Source organism: Daucus carota, chromosome 9 (genome assembly GCF_001625215.2).
Source record: "Daucus carota subsp. sativus chromosome 9, DH1 v3.0, whole genome shotgun sequence".
Taxonomy (NCBI): Eukaryota; Viridiplantae; Streptophyta; class Magnoliopsida; order Apiales; family Apiaceae; genus Daucus; species Daucus carota.
The window spans coordinates 44854713-44875892 of NC_030389.2; the positions used below are offsets into that span (position 1 = coordinate 44854713).

Sequence of the window (21180 nt, forward strand, 5' to 3'; positions counted from 1 at the left end):
TGGGTGTTATAGAACACAAGATTCACATAAAATCTCAAAGAATAAGCAAATATGTTCTGAAATATATTTCACTAGATACTTTTCTGGTTTACGAAAAAATTTCGAAACCAGTCTGCAAGAAAATAATTTCAAGTCTAGTTAATGGTGTATTTCCTTAAGGCAGTGGTTCCTTTTGTAATGTGACATAATATATTAAAATTTTCTTCTAAACCCCAATACATATCAACAGCATATCAAAGAGTTTTACTGTAAGCAGATATTGATCCTTCTTGCCCTGTTGCTTTATGCTTTACTAGGATCACTGACCGGCAGAAGCTATAATGCTATATATTTGTGCGATCGCTATTTCCGAAGCTTATCATGTATTCGTGCATGCCAAACCGATTCATGAAACCAAACAGATTCAGAAATCCATTTACGGAACTAATTATGTATGCGTGCGTGCACAGCTCAGTTACTTCCTCTGCCTCTTCTTTTGAGGAGTGCCGTGTACTTGAGTTTTCATTCCGTAGTTCTTCACTTGAAAGTTCTCAAAAGCATCAGAAACCACTTCAACCTATAATGTTTTTTCTTCAAATTATTGCAAGTGAATAACAAAAAGTAGAAACACATAACTAGGCTGGAAAGCAGAAGGGTGTTAAATCAAACCAGTTCCGGCTTCTTGGAGTACACCCTAACTATCTTATCTTGATAACACTCCGGCAGCAGAAGACTGATCTTTTCATCTGGTATAGGGAATTTTTCGTCACTCTCATAGTCCTGATACCAATGAGGTGGTTATTACAATATTGTATCGATTAGGAAAGATATGACGAGTGCTGGCAAGAGAGCAAAAATTTTATTTACATTCTGCTTTGTAGTAACTAGACAATTCTAACAGGTCTTATAAACATGTGTTTTCCACAATAAACAATGAAAAGAGTTCTTGTTGGCAGCTTCTTCTATGTAAATGTGCAGGTGTTGCACTGTATCTCCTAAACTAAATTGAGAAATAGTTGGAGGAAAGACTGGATAAGTTCTAAAGCAACACTGGAAATAATTACCTTGAAAAAATTGATACTGCAGCGGAAATGATATGCAAAGAGGAAATAAAACTGTTAAATACAAGTGCAAATCCAGAAGTAGATTAAAGATGAAATTTGTGTGTGTGGAGAAAAAAATTCATCATAATTTTTTATTCTGCACTCTAAACTGCACCTTTCTAGAGGATTTTTCCTCCCACGTGTCATGTCAATTTTTATATTGCTCACCACAATATCTTCTTCCTTTAGTGAAACAACGCCAGATTTCTATCCAGAAATAACTCAGTCATATCCAGAAAAAAAATCATAAGAAGATGATGGCAACAATAATATTGAAAGGAACAGACAAACCTGTGAACAGATAATATCTTGCGGGGTAATATCTTTAAAGTATTCCAGTTGATCCTTTGGGACAGTAAATTCATTGCAGAACTGTGACAACATGAATACATGATTAGAATTCTGAATTACTGTTGGCCACATCTAGCACATAACCTTAACAAGTCTGATTTTCTGATCATCTAATTAGCATCTTATTTACCAGGTATAGATCTCTTCTTCGGATACGCCTTATTAGATCTCTGGACTCCTTGAGCTCTTCACTTTTTGAAGTCTCAATGAATTTCACAATTGAATCATCTAACTATAATTTTTTCGTATTATTAAACTGTGTAAGGGCTGTGTAAGATAAAAACCAAATCCTTAGAAATGACTCAAAGAAATCTACTACCTTCCAGTATTCAGCTGGGTCATCAATACAGGACTTGATGTCAAGGTGATTATTTGCTTTCACAAGGGCATCAACTAACATGAAGTCTATTGCCTGGAAGGGAAGACAAAACTAATAAGATCTAATATGGTGTATATTATTATGATAGCATTGGACCAAAAACATGCGCAGTGGCCAGAACATGCATGCTCTGGGAACCAACAATTTACCATTTAAAATTTTAAACTGGGGAATGTATAAAGTTCACACCTTCACTTTCGCATGCGAATAGACTGTTCTGTGCAAGTCAGCTCGGGAGGAGAATAGCTTGTGTATTGTAAGATCTGAACATATAACAAACAACATAATGTCAAGAACATTGTCGCTAAAGACATCTATAGAAAAATTAAATGTAAGTGGACTAACATTCCTTGGCGCGATAACATATCTCATCACCTATGACCCTCATAGTGTCCAAGGGTCTGCAAGTAGCATGATTGAACATATTTTAAATAAGTTAGCAGTTCTAACAAAATGTAGAAGAGATTAATAATAAAGAATTACTGATTTTTGAAATTACTTATAAATGACTATATACATCTAAACATTGACTGGTTTTAGATGAACACTTTTAGGATCCTGTAAAACTTCACAAACCTGTCAAATCGGAAACTGCAGGTCAAGCCACAAGCTCGGGAGTCTCGAACAATGTAATCGAATCTGTAAGAAGTAGATTCATTCAAAAGCCAATCAGTGCACGTTGGTACATCTGGTAAATTGTGACTTAAGATGAGAGTTTAAAAATACTTATACTTGTCAACGTCTATTCCATTTCGACCATTAGCAACAATGTCATATAAGAATCTTTTCTCTGTCAAACTCTGCACAGAAAAAATTCATGATTAAACAAGAATTGACACCAATATACATGGAAGGACTGCAACTTATGTTTTTCAGGATATTTGAAGTTCCGCACTTACTTTAGATGATTTATCCTCAGAACTTGCAACAATCATCTCCTGGGAAGCACGAATGGAAGTTCTCTTAGCATGGAAGAAACATATAATGGAACAGCTAATTGTTTGGTAAATAATGTTAAATTTCCGAGTTTTTGAAAAAGTTTATACCCCGTGTTAGAGTTCCATTGACATATACTGCTTCCCCTTTGAGGAGAGTTATAACTTTAAATTCTTCAAGGACCAGAAGACTTTAAAAAAAAATAGAAGCAAATATGTCAATGCCACTCATTAGATTCTATAAGAATGCTAAAATTAATCATTTCAAATTAAGTTTTTGTCACGAGATGAGGTTCCCCCAGGAACATTACCCATGTACATTCCGAGATATATCAATCCGAGTGATATAAAAAAAGGGGCATCTACATCAAGAGTACTTTAGGAAAGAGGATATTAATCAGACTTAAGAAAGTTGACCTTCACTCTCCTCACTACATCAGATTCAATTTCGATGTTGTGCTCATCCACAATATAGTCAATCATCTTTAAAGACATTTCCTCATGAGACCTGCAAATACATGTCAGGATGGTAGTTTTCAGAAAACAAATTTCAAACTGAAGGCTGAACAAAAAATAACAAGAAAAACTTGAGCCTACATATGGAAAGGAAAAACTATTTATCTTTAAACAGTACTCCAGATTTTTATCAAAGCTCCCAGCTCAACATATATGAGATAACTTAAAAGCTCCCACAGTGACAAGTAAATTGAGCCGGAGGGAAGCCATAAGTTCCGAGCAATTAATCTGAGGGCTGCTTATTCAAAATTGGTTAAAGTCTAGACAGGTGCATATATACACATACATATTACTATCGCGATAAGTTGTATTTTTAGATATTGAGTGCATCCGTATGGTTGCATAAAACAGGAAAAAAAAGAAAAAAAAAATATATATAGAACTTACCGCGATCAGCTTAAAGCAATATCATTCGCTTGCATATTACAGTTACAAGTTCCACCCGGAACAGGTTTTGAAACTGTACCAACCAGATGATGCTAGTATAAATCCTATAAGCTATAAGTCTATAACATATTGTAAAAGTTGCAATAGTTTACACTAATCATAGCACTCAATAAAATAAAACATTTATTCTACTGAACAATGAACTTAAAATTTACCTGTCCATCAGATGATGTAATGATAATCAAAATACAAGTGGTTTGGGACTAGTTATGTTTTCCTAGCATTGCTACATTGGTCACCACGTAGAACTTAGAGCACCTAAAGTCCAAACAAAACAGCTATATCTGTTTGATATTCGATTTTATAATAGTGTAGCGCATTGAAGGCTGAAGATTACCATTTGTTGCTGTGAAGGACCTGGGGGAGAAAATCTTTCTCAAATAGGTGGCTGAAGGGTCCGTGGCCCACATCATGTAGCAGCCCTAGGTGTTCAAGTGATCAGAGTACAATTAGAAGGACTTCAGGCAACGTAATGGAACAACGTACATCAAGCAAAAAGAGAAAGTACCAGCAAGTTTTACAGTCTGTATATCAAAATGGTCAATTTCAAGTTCAAAGCCCTGCAAAAGGGACGTGCACATATAGATCGTTATACCTTAGATAGTCATATGATGTCATGAATGAAATTGATTTTTAAGCTAGGACGTTGTGCTTACTTGGTCAATATTGATCCTGTTGATGGTTTCACCAGCCAGCCAATACACCCCTATTGAATGCTCAAATCTAGTGTGCACTGCCCCTGGATAAACCAGGTATGTTAGGCCTGTAACAGAAGCAACATGAAGATGTGTCAACTTTAAAGGCTTTAACAACGAAATAGGAAAGTCGCACCAAATAGACAAAGATGATGACTGGCGAAGTACTGGATCGAACAAACATTGATCCTAAAGCAAACACCAGCACTCCACAAGTTGAGAAAGAAATATTAGTTTCTCACTGCATATAAGAACTACTGATGTGGGACTCTGTCCCAGAAAAAGAAAAACACTTCCAAGTTTTTTCTTATATGCATATTAGGTACTGTCCTGAGACATTTCTAAGAAATGACCTTTGAGAATACTATCAACAAAATGCCCCAAACATCACAAAACAGATGAATAATACATAATATATTTATCTTAGCTTAGTTGCCCTATAAAAAAAATAAACTATGCAAAATAGACTACAAGAAGTAACAAAACGACTTAAGTGATAGAATATATAATTATATAACTTGACTAACATAAATGAACAAACATGAATTTATATTACCTAGTTGCTTCAGGTCACGAAGTCTGCAGTATCCAGAAAACCACACCAGTATTAACATTAGAGCAAGTGAAAATACTACAAACTCAGCAAGTAATCCTTGCAAATATAGAAATGAAATTTACCAAAAATGAACTTGCCTTTGAAACTGTTCAGTGTCGATGAACTTCAAAGCAGGCTGCAATGCATAGAAGAAAAACAAAATCACGACTCTGTTCTCCAATTTTATTTCTCGCAACTCTTATAAAAATATTAACAATGAACTGTGCCGTCAATAATTGAACATAATAAAAACAAATCAATAAATAGTATTCTTGAACATGAGCATAAGTGCATAACACATAAGAACAAACTATATAACTCGTGGTTGAATTTATAGCCATAGGTTATAAACTTGTAATCACAAAAACTTAATATATGAAACTAAAAAATCGACATATGTGGACTTATAACAACTCGCAAAGTAAAGCAGCTGACAGCGCATACTGTATCCACGTCTAATCAATTAAAGTAATAGTTTAGTTAACTAACTACTAATTAATCATCAACACTAATAGTTTAGTTAACTAACTAATTAGAAGTCATAATACATTGCAATAGTTTAATTAGTGTGAGCAAAAATGATTAGCATCTAGATCTGTGCACTTTTTAAGTAATAGAGCAACTACGAGAACGAAATTCTCGTTCTCAAATCATGATCTAATTTATATCTAATTTACGGCGAAACATGTAACTGTAGCAAATAAACTTTACTCTGAGTTTGTTCTAATGCATTGTCAAACAAAAACGAGAAGTTAGACAACAAAGAGAATAGGCAAATAGTAATGATTTGTTAGTTGCGAACCTCGAAACAGTTAGAAAAAGTTAATTTCACAGCAAACATGAAAACGTAGAGAGAGGGAGGAGAGGGAGAGAGAGAGCAGTAATGATTTGTTAATTGCGAACCTCGAAACAGTTAGAACAAGTAAATTTCACAGGAAACATAAAAATGTAAAGAGAGAGGGAGAGAGAGGGAGAGAGAGAGAGAGAGAGAGAGAGAGAGAGAGAGAGAGAGAGAGAGAGAGAGCTACAGGATCTAGATAAATGTTTCCGTGAACGTTGTCATGAACTTGCTTGGATACTCTTCGGTTGACCATGGATGAGGCGTACATGTAGCTAGGAAACTCTGTGTTGTATATACTTTCCATTGAGAGTGAGAGAGAGAGAGAGAGAGAGATGAGTAAGTTTATATAAAGTTTGTAGCAGTGTAGCTGTGGTGGTGCCATATATGTAAAATTTGCTACCGCCAAAAAAGGAGGATATGTTTTCTTTTTTCTTTTCAGTTTTTAGTTAAATTATATTTAATCATTATTTTGAACGTGCAAATTACTCATTGGTATAGAGAAAGTAAGAATGTAGAAACCGGTAGTGATATCTTTGTCATTCCAATGTTCTGATTCTTTGGAGATCGAGAGTTTCACTTATACAAGTGTGTAAAATTATAATTTTTGTTAGTAATTTTGTAAGCATATTAATAATATTTTTTAATAAAGTAATTTGAATCTTTTTGTTGAATAAAAGTTTATCATTAAATTGAGTGGAAATGTACTGTATTTTGTGAATAATAGTAACTACTTCAGACCATGAGACGAGAAGAAACGTAGCAGGTGTCGAGGTGAGTAAAGCTGTATGAAACCTCTGCTTGTGCTGTGCTAATATAATTGAGAAAACAAATCAAAGTGCAAAAAGGATAATTGTTCCGGAATGATCTGACAACTTCAAAAGTCAAAAGTAAACATAATTATTAGCATCAAAGTAAACAGTGCCATGAGGCAATGTGAAACATGTTGTTATAACTTGTATTGTTTTTTTTTTTTTTTTTGTGATTCTCGGAATTAAAATTACTTGTATTAATCATAATATAAATATGCTTGAACTCTGTTTGTAAGAACTAAACATGGAAAGGAGATACAAATTGAAAACATTGAGTAACAGTGCTACCAAAAATACGATCTCAATGCCATCAGCAAGGGGAAGGGAGTTATAGTGCTGCTTCTAATGCAGCTTGGAACTGTGCTGGAACTCGTAGCAAAGGAGCCTGAATTTCCCCTGGATTGCCAAGCTGACCGCAGGCAGCCATCTGATCATCACCTCTACTTGGTCGCAACAGAACAACGCAGCCCCCCTCAGCTAATATGTTTCTAAACTCTATCATCTTCTCGTCACTTGTAGGCTTAAACTTAGACCCAGAGTGAGGGTTAAAAGTAATAAGGTTGATCTTGCAAGGTATTCCCTGGACAAGATCAATAAGCCTTTTCGCGTCCTCTATGCTGCAAACAGATAAAAATACTAGAACTCTGAGACCATTTTAAAGTTTCAAATGCAGGGATAAGCATTCTACAAAGCTGGTAGCATTCAATTTAATTCTAAATATTTATCCTACATGCCTGAATATAATTAGCTACATAATTCTCAATCCAACTTCAGCAGTAAACCTCGTTAGCCAAGTGGTGGAAACCAACTTCAAAATCTAGGGATAAACATCTACAATAATCAATAAAGAACTTGCTTATTAGAGTTTTTTAATGGAATGATGGCAAAATCAAGGATAGCAGTTGCACAAAAAAAGAAAAAAGAAAAAAGGGATAGCACACTTATTGTAATGCAGGCATGAGCTCTGGGACATTAATACGCTCAATATTATTGAGTTGAATGCTGAGTATAATGACCACAAAAGCAAAGATTACCAACATAGTACATAGCTAATTATATAATTAAAACATCCCATGACCAACATATACGTCAGACAGTGTGGTATTATATGGAAATAAAGGCTTAGGCTAACCTGTCATTAACTCCTGCAAGTAATACATACTCAAAAAGAACCTTGTACTTGTGTTTTGATTTGAGTTCCTCTCTCAGGGTCTCAAGAAGCAAACTCAAGTTATACTTGCGGTTAATTGGCATAATCCAGTTCCTGGCCTACATAATTTTGGACAAAGGCAGCTTAATCAGCTCTACATATAGGCAAAGACATGTATTAATGCATGAACCAGACATTACAATTACTGATTACCAATTAGAGGAATTACCACGTCAGTAGTAGCATTTAAGCTGACCGCCAAGGCACAATTTGATTCTCGAAGGAAACGTTTCAGCTGGGGTACAAGTCCACTGGTCGATACAGTAATCTTGCGAGGACTAATATGAAGGCCTTGATCATGCACCATTATGTCTACAGCTTTAATGACATTATCGATGTTTTGAAGAGGTTCTCCCATACCCTACAAAGTACATAATCACCAAAAAAATTAGCCAAGGCTGCTGTATTTCACATGAAAGTAGGCTGTTGCGTTTAACATGAGGAAGGTAAATAAGTTAGTATAGAAGTGTTTAGCATCATACAAGTTAATAACTAAGTATCTCATAGTACAGCACATACCATAAATACAACATTCGCTATGGACCCAACTTCACTTGTAAGCAGGCGACGTGCAAACACGGCCTGTTCTACTATCTCAGCTGCACTTAAATTTCTTTTTAGTCCCATCCTGGTAAACAGATTGATTACTCAGGAGTCAGAAGGAAGTCATCTTTTACAGCAACTGCATGTTCTTATACTGCTACACGAAATGAGATGATATAAGGCGAATGAAAGTTACCTGCCAGTGAAGCAGAACTGGCAATTCATTGCACAACCCACTTGACTTGAGACACATACAGTCGTTCTACCCTTCTCATTAGGTATTACTACGGTTTCAATGACCAGTCCATCTTCCAATGTGAAAAGAATCTGTAACCTCCTGCGAGCATAAAATTAATGAGAAAATTCTCAAATAGATAGCAAGACACAAGAAAAGGCAACAAAAATGGCCACCAAAGAAAGATACTTCTACCTTCCTGGTTCCATCAGTTGCTGTAAGAATATCTTTCATTTTCAAGACCGTAAATTCAGCTTGCTTACTCAGCATTTTCTTGAAATCTTTGTTTAATCCTGCATGTTCACATACAGATACCACGGTATTGAAGAAAGTGATTTTAAAGTCCAGGTGCGAAACCTGCATATTCTATGAACTAAATGCAGAGTATATGGAAACTTTACGTTTTCTCAGAGCATAAATACGGAAACTTAACTTCTCTTTTTCCCAAAAAAAGAGCAATAATTTAAGAAGCCCAATGTCCCAATCAGATATTTTGCTACTATGACAAAGGGGTAATTAAAATCTAAAAGGTACATGAAGATAACCTTCGAGGTCCTCAACAGAATGTGCCCATATATTGTCACCATAAAGGCACTTCCATAGCATCAAAGCCTGGCCAGGCCTATATCCATGTGAACTTACCCACTTCTGTAAATGCAGTTCCATCGTAAGAAGCAAGAAGAGAAACAGAGGCCACAAATAGAAATTGAGACCGAAAGTTAATGAGTAGCATTTTTTTTAAAAAAAATATACCAATAAAATGATTAGATCGTATACGTCATTTCTCAACAAATCCACTAAACTGAATACCACAAAAATAAGGGAAATCGAGAACGAAACAATAACTCAGTAGCACATACAAATAAACGCAGATATCCTCACAAATTTATCATGCCAGTTTTAATTGCAAAGCAAAAGCATTTAATTATCATTTTAATTACATACAGTATTAAAGCCTGAACAGGCCTATATCTATGTGATTTTACTCACGTCTGTACAAGAAATTACATCGTAAGCAGCAAGAATAAAGGCCACTTACAAGATTTTACAGACTCAAAATTCTTATCCTAAACAAAGGAGCACCAAAACACACCTGTCCAAGGATTAACTCGTATATATCATTTCTCAGCTAATTCCACAAAAGTTAATGCCCGTATTGTAAGGCCAACAATGACAACAAAACCATAACTCAGTACGGCCTAGAAATAAATCCCCAACATCCTCGTAAATTTTACAAGTTAGTTTAAGTAAAACACCTATCAAATGCTTAGGTCATAAACTAACTCATCACGTATCCGAACAAACTATATATAAAAACAATAGCTCAATAAGACCTATAACAAATTTCACACCCTCGTAAATTTATAATTGACTGTCGAATTGATCACAAACAAAAGCATACAGCTACAATCAGTGACATCAAATTCCTTATCCAATTTTCATCGAAAAACTGACATATATTTATAAATCACAGTTCAACATACTTCGAATTCAGTATACGTCATCCCCTTGAGCACCGCCTTCGTATTCTCATAACGACTAATCCTCTTATCCGGCGAGCAAACTGCGTGAAATTAACATCATAACAGTGTTAAATTGCAATTACATTTACAAAAACTTAAATAAATAAGAGAGATATATAATTGAGTGATAATTAATTTAAGTAATTACCGGTTGAGAAAGAGGATGAAGAAGCGGAGAGACACGTGGCGGCTGAGGATGAAGAGATTGAAAGGCGGTGAAGAAAGTGTGTCGAATTGGAGAATAAGTGAATAGGTGATTGATGAATTGAAATGGACGCCATACGGAGAAGATTGTAGTTGATTCTTATAAGTACCATCTCTCTCGCGCGCTCTCTCTTGTGTCAATCTCTCTCTCTCTCGCGCGCTCTCTCTCTCTCACAGTCTCTCTGGCTGCTGCAGATAGATAGATAAACATAAGGCTTTGGTTTAGGAAATTGGTTTTCTGGCATGCTTGTGCACGTTTATATTACGAGATCAGGGTTTATTAAAAAGAATATTATATACTATATTTTTCAGTGTCATGACATTAAACGATGAGGTATTTCCAAAAATTTTAAATATTTTTTGAGGTTTACATGAGGAGGATTCCATGACATTTCTCAAGGGTGTATTAAATCCAAATTTTAATGAATTTATTATATTTAGGAATTTTAATTTATTAGAAGTAATTTTGATATTATGTAGAGCTTAGTAATTTGAGTTAAAATATCACAGAGTTGATGTGTAATCCTTTGGATTTTAAACATATTCTTTCAAAACCTAGAGAATTATGAATGGATATCAAGAAATATAAATTATATTTAATAATAGTACAAAATCTATTATCTTAGAGCATTTCTAATCATGTGAAACCATCAGCTAAAAATCATAATACATACCATAAATAAGAAATATCGTCCGCAAGGGTTGGTTCAGTTGGTTAAAGAGGGGATAAGTATCCTCTTGGTCACAGGTTCGACTCCCAGGGTTACTCGTTAAAAAAAAATAAAGTTGATGTTTTTTTATATAATCTCGATATAGCCAACCTTGGAGAGGGCCATGATTGATGGCATATTTTTGGCTTGTAATAGACAATTATGTGCCACCTTGTTGGCTACAATTTTGTGCCACCTTGTTGGCTTAATTATTGGATATATTATCTTTTATTTTTCTATAATATATATAATCTGTTATATATATCGACTTATATTCCTCTGCTTTCTTTTGTTTATATTTTCAGGATGCTTGGAAGAAGACTGGTTTTTCTTTTCGGATATTAAAGTTTTATTGTCTAAATTTCCCCGGTCATCTTGCATGTCCGACGGTTAGATGATAAGCTTTCTTGAATGAAAGAATTATCACGGTGAATTGCCGAATCGTATTCGTTGAGATTCATTCTCATTATCAAAAAAAAAATAAAAATAAATAAATATAGCCAACCTCGAGCGGCTGCGGGTTCTTACGTTAAAAAAAAATATCGAGATTATATAAAAAAAACATCAACTTTATAGAGGTATTCTCCTTGTTTATAAATATAGCCAACCTCGAGGAGCAAATTTTACGTAATGTCTTACATGTCCAATTCATTTAACCACTTTTAGTCAACATCATTGAAGATGCTCTTATAAAGCCCAGATAATTCACAAATGAATTACACTAAACTACTCTCTCTGTTTCTTATTATAAGTTACTAAGATTTTTTGCACACAATTCTAGGTGCTTTGAACACACACTTAAATTTTTTATTATTTTTTGAATTAAAATATATATCACATATTTTAATTCAAAAAAAAAAAAATTTAAAAAAAATAATTTTAAGCAGAAAGTCAAAGCACCTAAACCCTAAACCCTAAACCTAAAATTGCATGATAAAATCTTGGTGCCAGGTAAGAAGGACGAGAGGGAGTAGAGTACTAGACACGGCATCCAATTATCTTGACAGTCACTATAAAGTTATTGCCCAATCACAAAAATTCAAAAGGTGGTTCTAAATCATCTCCGCCACTGTTTGCTCCGAACAAATCTTTGTCAACAATGCTCAATTTCACTGGTGCCGCGCAAACAAGAAAAAGAAATAGAGATGAAAAGTTCACTCTTGCAGATGTCAATCGTGCCCGGAGAACAGTAAATCATATTTCTTTAATTTCGCACAAATAATATTATATTATATTATACACTGCGATTATACTGTTTTTTTAAAGTATATTTGGGGTTTTGTGTGTTGATTCTAGTGTTGGTTCAATTAACTCAGTATTATGTTTCTCAGCAGTTTTGCATTCATGTACTTTTTGAATGTGCCGATTCTAATATTATTATTATATTGAGGGATTTGTCTGTTGATTGTTAGTGTCATTTACAAAACCCTTCCCTCGGCGTGCTTTTGATTAAAGGTCTAATAAGTAAGCATTATGCATTGGTTCATTATGCCACATTATCTTCTGTTGTATTTTATCAAGCGGCGGAGGTAGGATTTTAAGTCAGGGTGAGCCAAAGAATTTTGTACTTCTAAAACTAAAATCAGCCGACAAGGATTCAAACACGTAGGCTTCAAATAAAAATCAGAGGAGAGAAAGAAGTTGTTTATTATGCCACATTATCTTAGGTTGTATTTTATCTGTTTGTTGATAATTTACTATAAGTAATAAAACATCTTAAGCTTCCATAGATAATATTTTCTCATTATGTCTACAATTAACTCATTCTAATGTTTCTCAGCCAGTTTTGCCGATTCATCTACTTGTTGAATGTGCCACTGGATATGCCCTTGTTCTTGCCCGTGACATTACTGAAGTTGATATAAACAAGGTTGAAGCAGTAGAGGAGTACCTCAACCGTCCAGACCAGCCCTTTGAGCTCAAAGACTATATACGCTTTTCATCCGGTGAAGATGATGACGCCATCGACGCGCTTGTTGAATTGAATGCTATATTCAATTGTAAGTTCATTTTGGCCTAAAACATTTATTCCGTATTTTCTACCTTTTTACACAATAATGTATGTTGTTTCTCCTGTAGCAACTATGACCGACAAGCTAAGAGGCTTCATTGAGAGAAATTTTCCAAGACCAACCTATCTTCGCTATTCACTTGGAGTTTCTGATGGGATTCTGGGAGAAGAGATCGTAACGAAAACCGGAGTAGGTTGCCGATCTGCTATTATCCCTAATGATGTTATGCGGGGTTTGCACGGAAAAATTCACCATTTCATAGGCTTGGAGGTATGTTGTTCCTACTTCAAGCTATCACTTACAACCCATATATGTTTATGATTCCTTACTAACCCAAGCTTTTGATTATATGCAGCGTGAAGCGTTGGAGAAGGCTCAAGTCAATCTGGCGCGTCTTTACATCAATAAAAACCGTGCTGGATTGAACACCCAAACTCCCTCCGTGCTTTCATTATCACAAGAACAGGACGGTGTTGTGCCACATAAATTTGAAGGAATTTTTACTGTCAAGGGTAAAGAGAATATGTTCTGCACAAAGAATATAGTACCCGGTGAAGCTATTTACGGTGAAACATTAATACATCATCAGGTGAGTTGATATATATGATTAATATGTGCTTCTTAATTGAATTATGTACTTCAAAAATATTTATGGATATTATTTTCTTTATGTTGAAATGCTTGTGTTAAACCCTTTAAGACTACATTAATGCTGAAATTAATATTTTAAAAATTCTAATCACCTTATAATGTCTTTGATGGAAACAAATAAATTGTCTATAATTTTACAACCATTTTGTCCACTGAAAACCTTAGTCTCTTGTAGATTAATACTATAGGGTTTGAGCTGTAATGGTGCTTTGGCGAAAAATAAGATAATGGAACAATTTTGTAAATTTAAAAAGTGGTGAATTAGATAGATCATAGATCCAACTTCCAAGTGACTTATAAAGTCAAATTGTTGTTGAAATATATCTGAAAGAAATGCTTGTGTCCATACAGTACTAATAGGCTCGCATCTTTCTGAATCAGAACTAATCGCGCATCAACTTTCACAATATGACAAGTTTTAATTAATTAGCTTTGTATCCAAAATGTTGAGTAAAGCTTAATTGTAGTTGACATTGTAAGATATATGACTTATCTCCAATTTGCTTCAACCATTTTTTATTAGACCCCAAATTATTTCGCTCTGAGCCTAGAAATCTCGGGGCAGGCTCGGGCTACAAATTGGTCTTTTGGCCTTTTTTTCTGTTATCATATTTAATGCAGAGCTATATGTTTCCATTTGCTGGCCTAGTTTTTTGCATATTACTCCTCTGTCCCTCTCATTTCTTTACAGTTACTATTTTGGGATGTCCCTCTCATTTCTTTACGTTACTATAAATAGTAAGTTTTTCCCATCATTACACCCACTATCCTCCCCCACTTTCTCATATTTAACAATAAAAACTACTATTACACCCACTACTTTCCTCCATTATCTCAAATCTATTATTAAATATTGATGGGTCCCACCACTTTACCCACTTTTCATCTAATTTTACTCTTTTTTCATACATTGTCTTGGTCTCCGTGTCTCCCTCCAATGTAAACAATTGAGGGGGACGGAGGGAGTAGGATTTATTCCGATTTTTATATCTCAGAATGAGGACAGAAGTGTAGTCGAGTACAGTGTTAAATCTATGATTCCACACTACTTCAAGCAACGAACAAAAGCACAATACAGATTCACAGAACAATGCTTGCTTAACTAAGAAGAAAACACATTGTTTACACACAGCTGTTTGTTACACTAAGAATGCAGAGAAAAGTAAAAGTGGTGCTCTACTTAGTCTGATGCTATATTTATACAGAGTGGTGGAGCTAGCAACAAACTAAAAAACTAGTAACTAACTTTGCTGAGCTGTCAAGCTGTCATGTACAGCCTGGAATTATCCAGAACAGTCTGGACTCATGGCACACGTGGTGTGTGTTTCAACAGCCTCCCTCAAGGTAGGAGGGGGTGAAGAAGACACTCCTAGCTTGTGAAGCAGAGAATTAAACTGTGATGAAGGTGAAACCTTAGTAAACACATCAGCCACTTGAGACTTAGTAGGCAGATAGGTCAATTGAAGTAATCCCTCAAGCACTTTGTCTCTAGTAAAATGACAATCAAGCTCAATATGCTTTGTCCGTTCATGGAAGACGGGATTCTTAGCTATGTACAGTGCACTTTGATTATCACAATGCAGTGTAACAGGCTTAAGATTTGTAACACCAAGATCTTCCAGCAATCTAACAGCCCATGCAACTTCTGATGCTGCAGCAGCCATTGCCCTATACTCAGCTTCTGAAGATGATTTAGAAACAATAGGCTGTTTTTTTGATTTCCAAGTGACGGGAGAATTCCCAAATAACAGCACATAACCAGTAATTGATCTCCTTGAATCAGGACAAGATGCCCAGTCTGCATCAGAAAAGGCTTGTAGTGTGAGATTATCTGAGGAATTAAGAAGAATTCCTTGATTTACTGTGGCTGCTACATATCTTAATGTGTGATGCAAAGCTGTCCAATGTGAGGTTCTGGGAGCATGCATGAATTGACTTAATGTCTGAACTGTGTAGGCAAGATCAGGCCTGGTATTAGTAAGGTAGTTAAGTTTCCCTACCAAAGATCTGTATATCTCAGGATCAGACAACAAATCTCCTTCTTCTAAACTGAGTTTCAGATGAACTAGTAATGGAGTGACAACTGGTTTAGATACATCAAGATCAGCAGAAACTAATAACTCTTTGGCAAATTTCCTTTGAGTTAATAGAAAACCATTGTCCAAATAATCAACCTCCAGACCAAGAAAAAAATGCAATTTGCCCAAGTCTTTAATACCAAACATGAGATCCAGATGAGCTTTAAGAGATGAGATGGCATCAACATCAGTACCAGTGAGTAAAACATCATCAACATAAACAGCCACCACACAAAATTTGCCCTGATTATGTTTAATGAATAAACTATAATCATTTTTTGATTGAGAAAAACCTTGACTCAAAAGCTCATCAACCAAATTTTCATTCCACACTCTGGAAGCTTGTTTGAGCCCATAGATTGATTTTTTAAGTAAGCAAACCAGATTGTCAGGATTGGGAAGTCCTTCATGCATTTTCATATAAACTTCTTCAACCAAAGTACCATGTAAAAAAGCATTATTAACATCCAGTTGAGATACTGGCCAATGATTTGTGGCAGCTAGAGCCAGTAACATTCTAACAGTTCCCATCTTGACAACTGGTGAGAAAGTCTCCTCATAATCCACACCAAACATTTGATTAAAACCCTTGGCAACAAGTCTTGCCTTGCATCTTTCTAAGCTGCCATCAGCTTTTAATTTTACTCTAAAAACCCACTTAGAACCAATGGCTTTCTTGCCAGGTGGTAAAGGAACAACCTGCCAAGTATTGTTTTTGTGTAAAGCATCAAGTTCATTCTTCATAGCATCAATCCACAATGGATCTTTAGCAGCTTCTTTATAAGATTTAGGTTCTGTGATTGTACAAGAAGCTGTTGATGAAGAATTTTGAACTAAATTGCACCAATGTGTGGATGTATTGCAGTGATAGGAGCTCAAATAAGCTGGTGGTTTATGTAGCCTTGTAGACCTTCTAACAGGTGAAATTGGAACCACATTACTAGCCACATTACTGATGTCAACAACTTCAGATGGAGAAGCCTCCCTGAGATCAGCAGAAAATGAATGACTAACAGAATCATCAGCTATATTGTCATGAAAAGCTCTAGACTCAGCAGATGCTGTATTAGATTCATCCTGATCATGAATATAAGAGTCAGACTGGTCTGACAGTTCTGTGAAGAAAATGCCCTGATGTACTAGCAAATATGTAGGACTTGATACTTGATCAGGAACTGAGTTGTGAAAAGGAAAATTGTTCTCATGAAATATAACATTTCTAGAGACAGATAATTGCTTAGTCTTCAAATCAAGCACTTTGTAGCCCTTCTGTCCTGGAGAATAACCCATGAATACACACATGGTGGATCTTGGATCAAACTTGCTTCTGTGGACAGGAGAAGTGCTCACAAAACATAAGCATCCAAAAGTCCTTAGTTCTGTAAGATCAGGAGCAACTTTATGAAGTCTGAAATATGGAGTATCATTTGATATGCTTTGCAATGGAACTCTATTGATCAAATAAGTTGCACATAGCACACATTCTCCCCAAAATTTTGGAGGCACTTTAGATTGAAAATACAAAGATCTGGCAGTCTCTAGTAAAAACCTGTGTTTTCTCTCCACAACTCCATTTTGTTGTGGAGTATAGCTGCAACTTGTTTGATGAATTATACCATACTCTTTGAACAAATCATCCATAGCTCCAAAACATAATTCCTTTGCATTATCTGATCTGACTATAGAAACTGTGGTTTTGAATTGATTCTTGACATACTTGAAAAAATGTTGTAAAACATGAACACAATCTGATTTGTGCTTAATCAAGTGAATCCAAGTAAATCTGCTGAAATCATCCACTATAGTCAAGAATTGATTACAACCAGTAGAAGACTTGATAAAGTCCCCATATATCTAAATGTATCATCTCAAAGCTAGACTTAGTCTTAATGCTACTATGAGAAAATTTCTGTCTGATTTGCTTAGCTTGGGGACAAATCTTACAGATTACATCTTTAGAAGGAAGCACAACTTGAGGAAGCAATAATTTAAGTCTGGAGAAGGGAACATGACCAAGTCTGAGGTGCCAAACTTTAGCATCTGTGATAGCAGCAAGACAGAGTTGTGAATCTTTAGCCTGATCTCTATTATTAATACTGTATAAGCCTCCCTGAAGTTCACCAAGAGGCATCGGAGATTTGTTCTGTGAAAGGCCCTGTAAAACACACTTGTCAACAGTAAAAAGAACTTCACATCCAAGATCTTTGCACAATTTGTGCACTGACAGTAAATTGAAGTGAAAATCTGGCACATGTAAAACATTATGAAGCATAATATCTTTAGTTAATTGAATTGACCCAATGTGTCTGATTGCAACTTGTTTACCATCTGGAATAGTGATAAACTCAACTGGATCAACTGTGATATAGCTAACAAAAGCAGTCAAATTAGAGCAAATATGGTCTGATGCTCCACTGTCAATAAGCCAGCCTGTATGGCCATGATGCTCAGAGAAAAAACAGAATTTACCTGCCAGCATAGCATGATGATCACTGTTCAGATTCTCATTCTGCTGAGAATTATTGTTTGCAGAGTTGTTGTTGAGAAGATTTAGAAGTTGATTATACTGATCATCAGTGAATGAATTGGTCTGAGCATTAGTAGAAGAGACAGCTGCTGCAATTCTCTTGTCCTTAGAACCTTTGAAATCAGATGGATAGCCATTGATTTTGAAACACCTCTCAATGCTGTGACCAGAAATGTTGCAGTGTGTACAAAAGTACTTAGAGTTCCTCTTGCCAGCAGGAGTGCTCTTATTGCCAGAAAAAGTACCAGAAGGCAATTGCTTAGGATTAACAGACTGTTTTGACCTTCTGTTATCAGCCAGAAATGCAAGGGATTCAGTACTAGAGGCATTGTGTGAGATCTCTTGATGACTCTCCTCTTGAGTAAAAAGCCTAAAAATAGCTGCTATAGTAGGCAAAGTCGGCTGCATAAGGACATTTCCTCTAATTGAAGCAAATTCCTCTCCAAGTTTCATCATGAACTGAATGATTCGATGATTTTGTTGTCTCTGATGTGCTCTTTGATTAACATTGCAAGTACATTTGTTGCAAGTACAGCAAGCCAGAGGACTAACATCATTTAAGCCATTCCACAGAGTTTTAATCTCAGTAAAAAACTCTGATACAGTTTTAGAACCTTGAGTGAGATCAGCTAATTGTGTTTCCAGAGCATAAATTTGTGCTGCAGAAGCATAGCCATACCGTTCCTCAAGATCAAGCCAGATTTCAGAAGCTTTTTGAAAGTACAAAACACTATTAGCAATTGTTTCATCCAGATTATATAAAATCCAGGAACACACAAGATCATTACACCGCTCCCATGCTTTACAATCAGGTGAAGTCACAGGAGGTTTAGGAACAGATCCATCAATGAATCCGGTTTTGTTCTTAGTAGATAAACACAACAACATAGAACGCCTCCAATTCGTGAAGCCAGTGCCATTAAATTTCACAGAAACAAGTTGTGAAGCACTAGAATCAGACGGATGAATGAAGTAAACCCTAGTTTGATCTTGAATAGGCGATATAGCAGTACGATTATGAATATTCCAAGCATTATTAGTATCAGCCATTAGAATCGCAAACACAGAGATCGAAGAACAACAAAACACAAGAAATGCGGAACGAAATCACAGAATAGAACAAATCGGAAAGCAAGAGATGTAGAAGGAACCGTAGATAGTAGATCTGGAGCGAAATGAGCGATCGCAACTCTATCAAGATGCTGCATAGAGTTCAGATGGCTCTGATACCATGTTAAATCTATGATTCCACACTACTTCAAGCAACGAACAAAAGCACAATACAGATTCACAGAACAATGCTTGCTTAACTAAGAAGAAAACACATTGTTTACACACAGCTGTTTGTTACACTAAGAATGCAGAGAAAAGTAAAAGTGGTGCTCTACTTAGTCTGATGCTATATTTATACAGAGTGGTGGAGCTAGCAACAAACTAACAAACTAGTAACTAACTTTGCTGAGCTGTCAAGCTGTCATGTACAGCCTGGAATTATCCAGAACAGTCTGGACTCATGGCACACGTGGTGTGTGTTTCAACAGGGTGTGGGATCCGCTTAAATCGAAGTTCGGTGCTGCAATCATGGGTGGTGTTTCCAATATTTGGATTGTAAGTATTCGTATGTTGGAACTTGGAATAGCATATGAGCCGTGCTATAAATTAATTAATTTAAATTATTATGCTTTATTCTATGTTTTTCAGAAACCCGGCGCTCGTGTTTTATATGTAGGAAATGTGTGTGGACTTACGGTATCTAATTTGTCAGATCTTGTTGGTTCGGTAAGTTATGTGTTCTATTGCGAGCCATTTCATTTATACATTGTCTAGATGTGTGCTTCATTAGCAGTTCAAAAACATCTCTATTTAATGTACAGGATGGTTTAGTCTATCTGGTTGGGTTCTGTGATGGCGATGATGTTGCAAGCATGGCGGGGAAGAGGCCAAATGTCGTGAAAATTACCGTGAAAATTACCGTGAAATTTCCATATTCCCATTGGCATTATCGGATGCTTGTTGGCATGGTTGATGTGATATTTGCTGAGATCGACCATTGCCCTGATCATCCTCTTGGACAGGAGGTTCTCTACTGCCCCATAATATGTCTAATTATTTCGCACTCTTGCATATATCTGGGTGTGTTCAAAATGAGGAAAGTGCTTTTAATATAAATTATTTTTTAGGTTATGCTATATCATCTTCGCATTTTAGTTTTATGCATAGTACTGATATTGGTTTTGTGTTTTTTAAGGAGTGGTGCTGGGAGATGAATTCTATAGTTAATAATGCACATTATTATCTTAGGACTGGTGGTCATTACCTAATTTGTTCACAGGTTTGTTTTTGAATTATTTAATTTAATTTACGAACTATAATAATGTCTTTAATATCTTTCTTCTGAAATTATTTTCCTGACTTGTGTGTGACTTGTGTGAACTTGTAGACAAATGACAATTCAGCTGGCCATTTTAAAGATCCTTGTACCCGTTATGACAGTAGAAAGGAGTTTAAATTAATTGAAACAATCATGCTGGATGGAGCATATGCCCTTTCTGTTGGTGGTTATCGCACTTGACGTCGTCATGAATCCTTTTTGTTCTGAACCGTATATATTTTGAAGATGCTAATGTGGTACAAACCGCAACTTATTACACTAACAATCAGTTTTACATGAACATAGCATTGTCAATTTGTCAAAACAAGTTGTGGCATGCAACTGAAGGAACTGGCATGTCTATCTAGAATTAATCCATTTATGGTGTGCTATATGCTTTCGCCTCGACCAATCATGTAAAATTACATGAATTTAGTTTTCTTTATGGGGTATTCTAATTTAGTGA

At 35.6% G+C, this 21180-nt stretch overlaps 3 protein-coding genes across 11 annotated transcripts; 1 reads left to right on the forward strand and 2 right to left on the reverse strand.

Moving 5' to 3' along the window:
- Positions 1-34: 34 nt before the first annotated feature.
- LOC108202537 (uncharacterized) lies at positions 35-6198 on the reverse strand. Of its 5 annotated transcripts, none has more exons than XM_064084526.1 (20): positions 6029-6195; positions 5099-5136; positions 4962-4984; positions 4574-4594; positions 4367-4473; positions 4219-4270; positions 4048-4132; positions 3165-3255; positions 2712-2750; positions 2539-2612; positions 2389-2451; positions 2158-2213; positions 2002-2075; positions 1753-1845; positions 1564-1665; positions 1374-1454; positions 1198-1289; positions 1044-1059; positions 649-759; positions 35-556 (listed from the first exon to the last, which is right to left on the reverse strand). In XM_064084526.1, exons 1-20 carry the CDS (start codon positions 6143-6145, stop codon positions 455-457), a joined length of 1437 nt encoding a protein of 478 aa, XP_063940596.1. In that variant the 5' UTR covers positions 6146-6195; the 3' UTR covers positions 35-454. The 5 variants fall into 5 exon arrangements, with proteins under 5 accessions (XP_063940596.1, XP_063940597.1, XP_017226472.1 ...); XM_064084527.1 differs by having other exon boundaries at positions 2545-2612; positions 6029-6194; XM_017370983.2 differs by lacking the exon at positions 4574-4594 and having other exon boundaries at positions 6029-6194.
- Positions 6199-6829: 631 nt separating this feature from the next.
- LOC108200489 (uncharacterized) lies at positions 6830-10630 on the reverse strand. Of its 3 annotated transcripts, XR_010287599.1 has the most exons (11): positions 10310-10600; positions 10123-10202; positions 9184-9286; positions 8834-8931; positions 8600-8730; positions 8380-8488; positions 8030-8221; positions 7783-7919; positions 7592-7652; positions 7385-7481; positions 7133-7267 (listed from the first exon to the last, which is right to left on the reverse strand). XR_010287599.1 is itself a non-coding variant. In XM_017368662.2 (9 exons), exons 1-9 carry the CDS (start codon positions 10476-10478, stop codon positions 6979-6981), a joined length of 1308 nt encoding a protein of 435 aa, XP_017224151.1. In that variant the 5' UTR covers positions 10479-10630; the 3' UTR covers positions 6830-6978. The 3 variants fall into 3 exon arrangements, 1 of the variants encoding a protein (XP_017224151.1); XR_010287598.1 differs by having other exon boundaries at positions 7385-7652; XM_017368662.2 differs by lacking the exons at positions 7385-7481; positions 7592-7652 and having other exon boundaries at positions 6830-7267; positions 10310-10630.
- Positions 10631-12042: 1412 nt separating this feature from the next.
- LOC108200419 (uncharacterized) lies at positions 12043-21180 on the forward strand. Of its 3 annotated transcripts, XM_064084549.1 has the most exons (10): positions 12043-12264; positions 12856-13075; positions 13155-13357; positions 13443-13676; positions 14734-14758; positions 19881-19951; positions 20045-20122; positions 20218-20421; positions 20592-20675; positions 20784-21180. In XM_064084549.1, exons 1-10 carry the CDS (start codon positions 12175-12177, stop codon positions 20913-20915), a joined length of 1341 nt encoding a protein of 446 aa, XP_063940619.1. In that variant the 5' UTR covers positions 12043-12174; the 3' UTR covers positions 20916-21180. The 3 variants fall into 3 exon arrangements, with proteins under 3 accessions (XP_063940619.1, XP_063940620.1, XP_017224046.1); XM_064084550.1 differs by lacking the exons at positions 14734-14758; positions 19881-19951 and having other exon boundaries at positions 12044-12264; XM_017368557.2 differs by lacking the exons at positions 14734-14758; positions 19881-19951; positions 20045-20122 and having other exon boundaries at positions 12045-12264.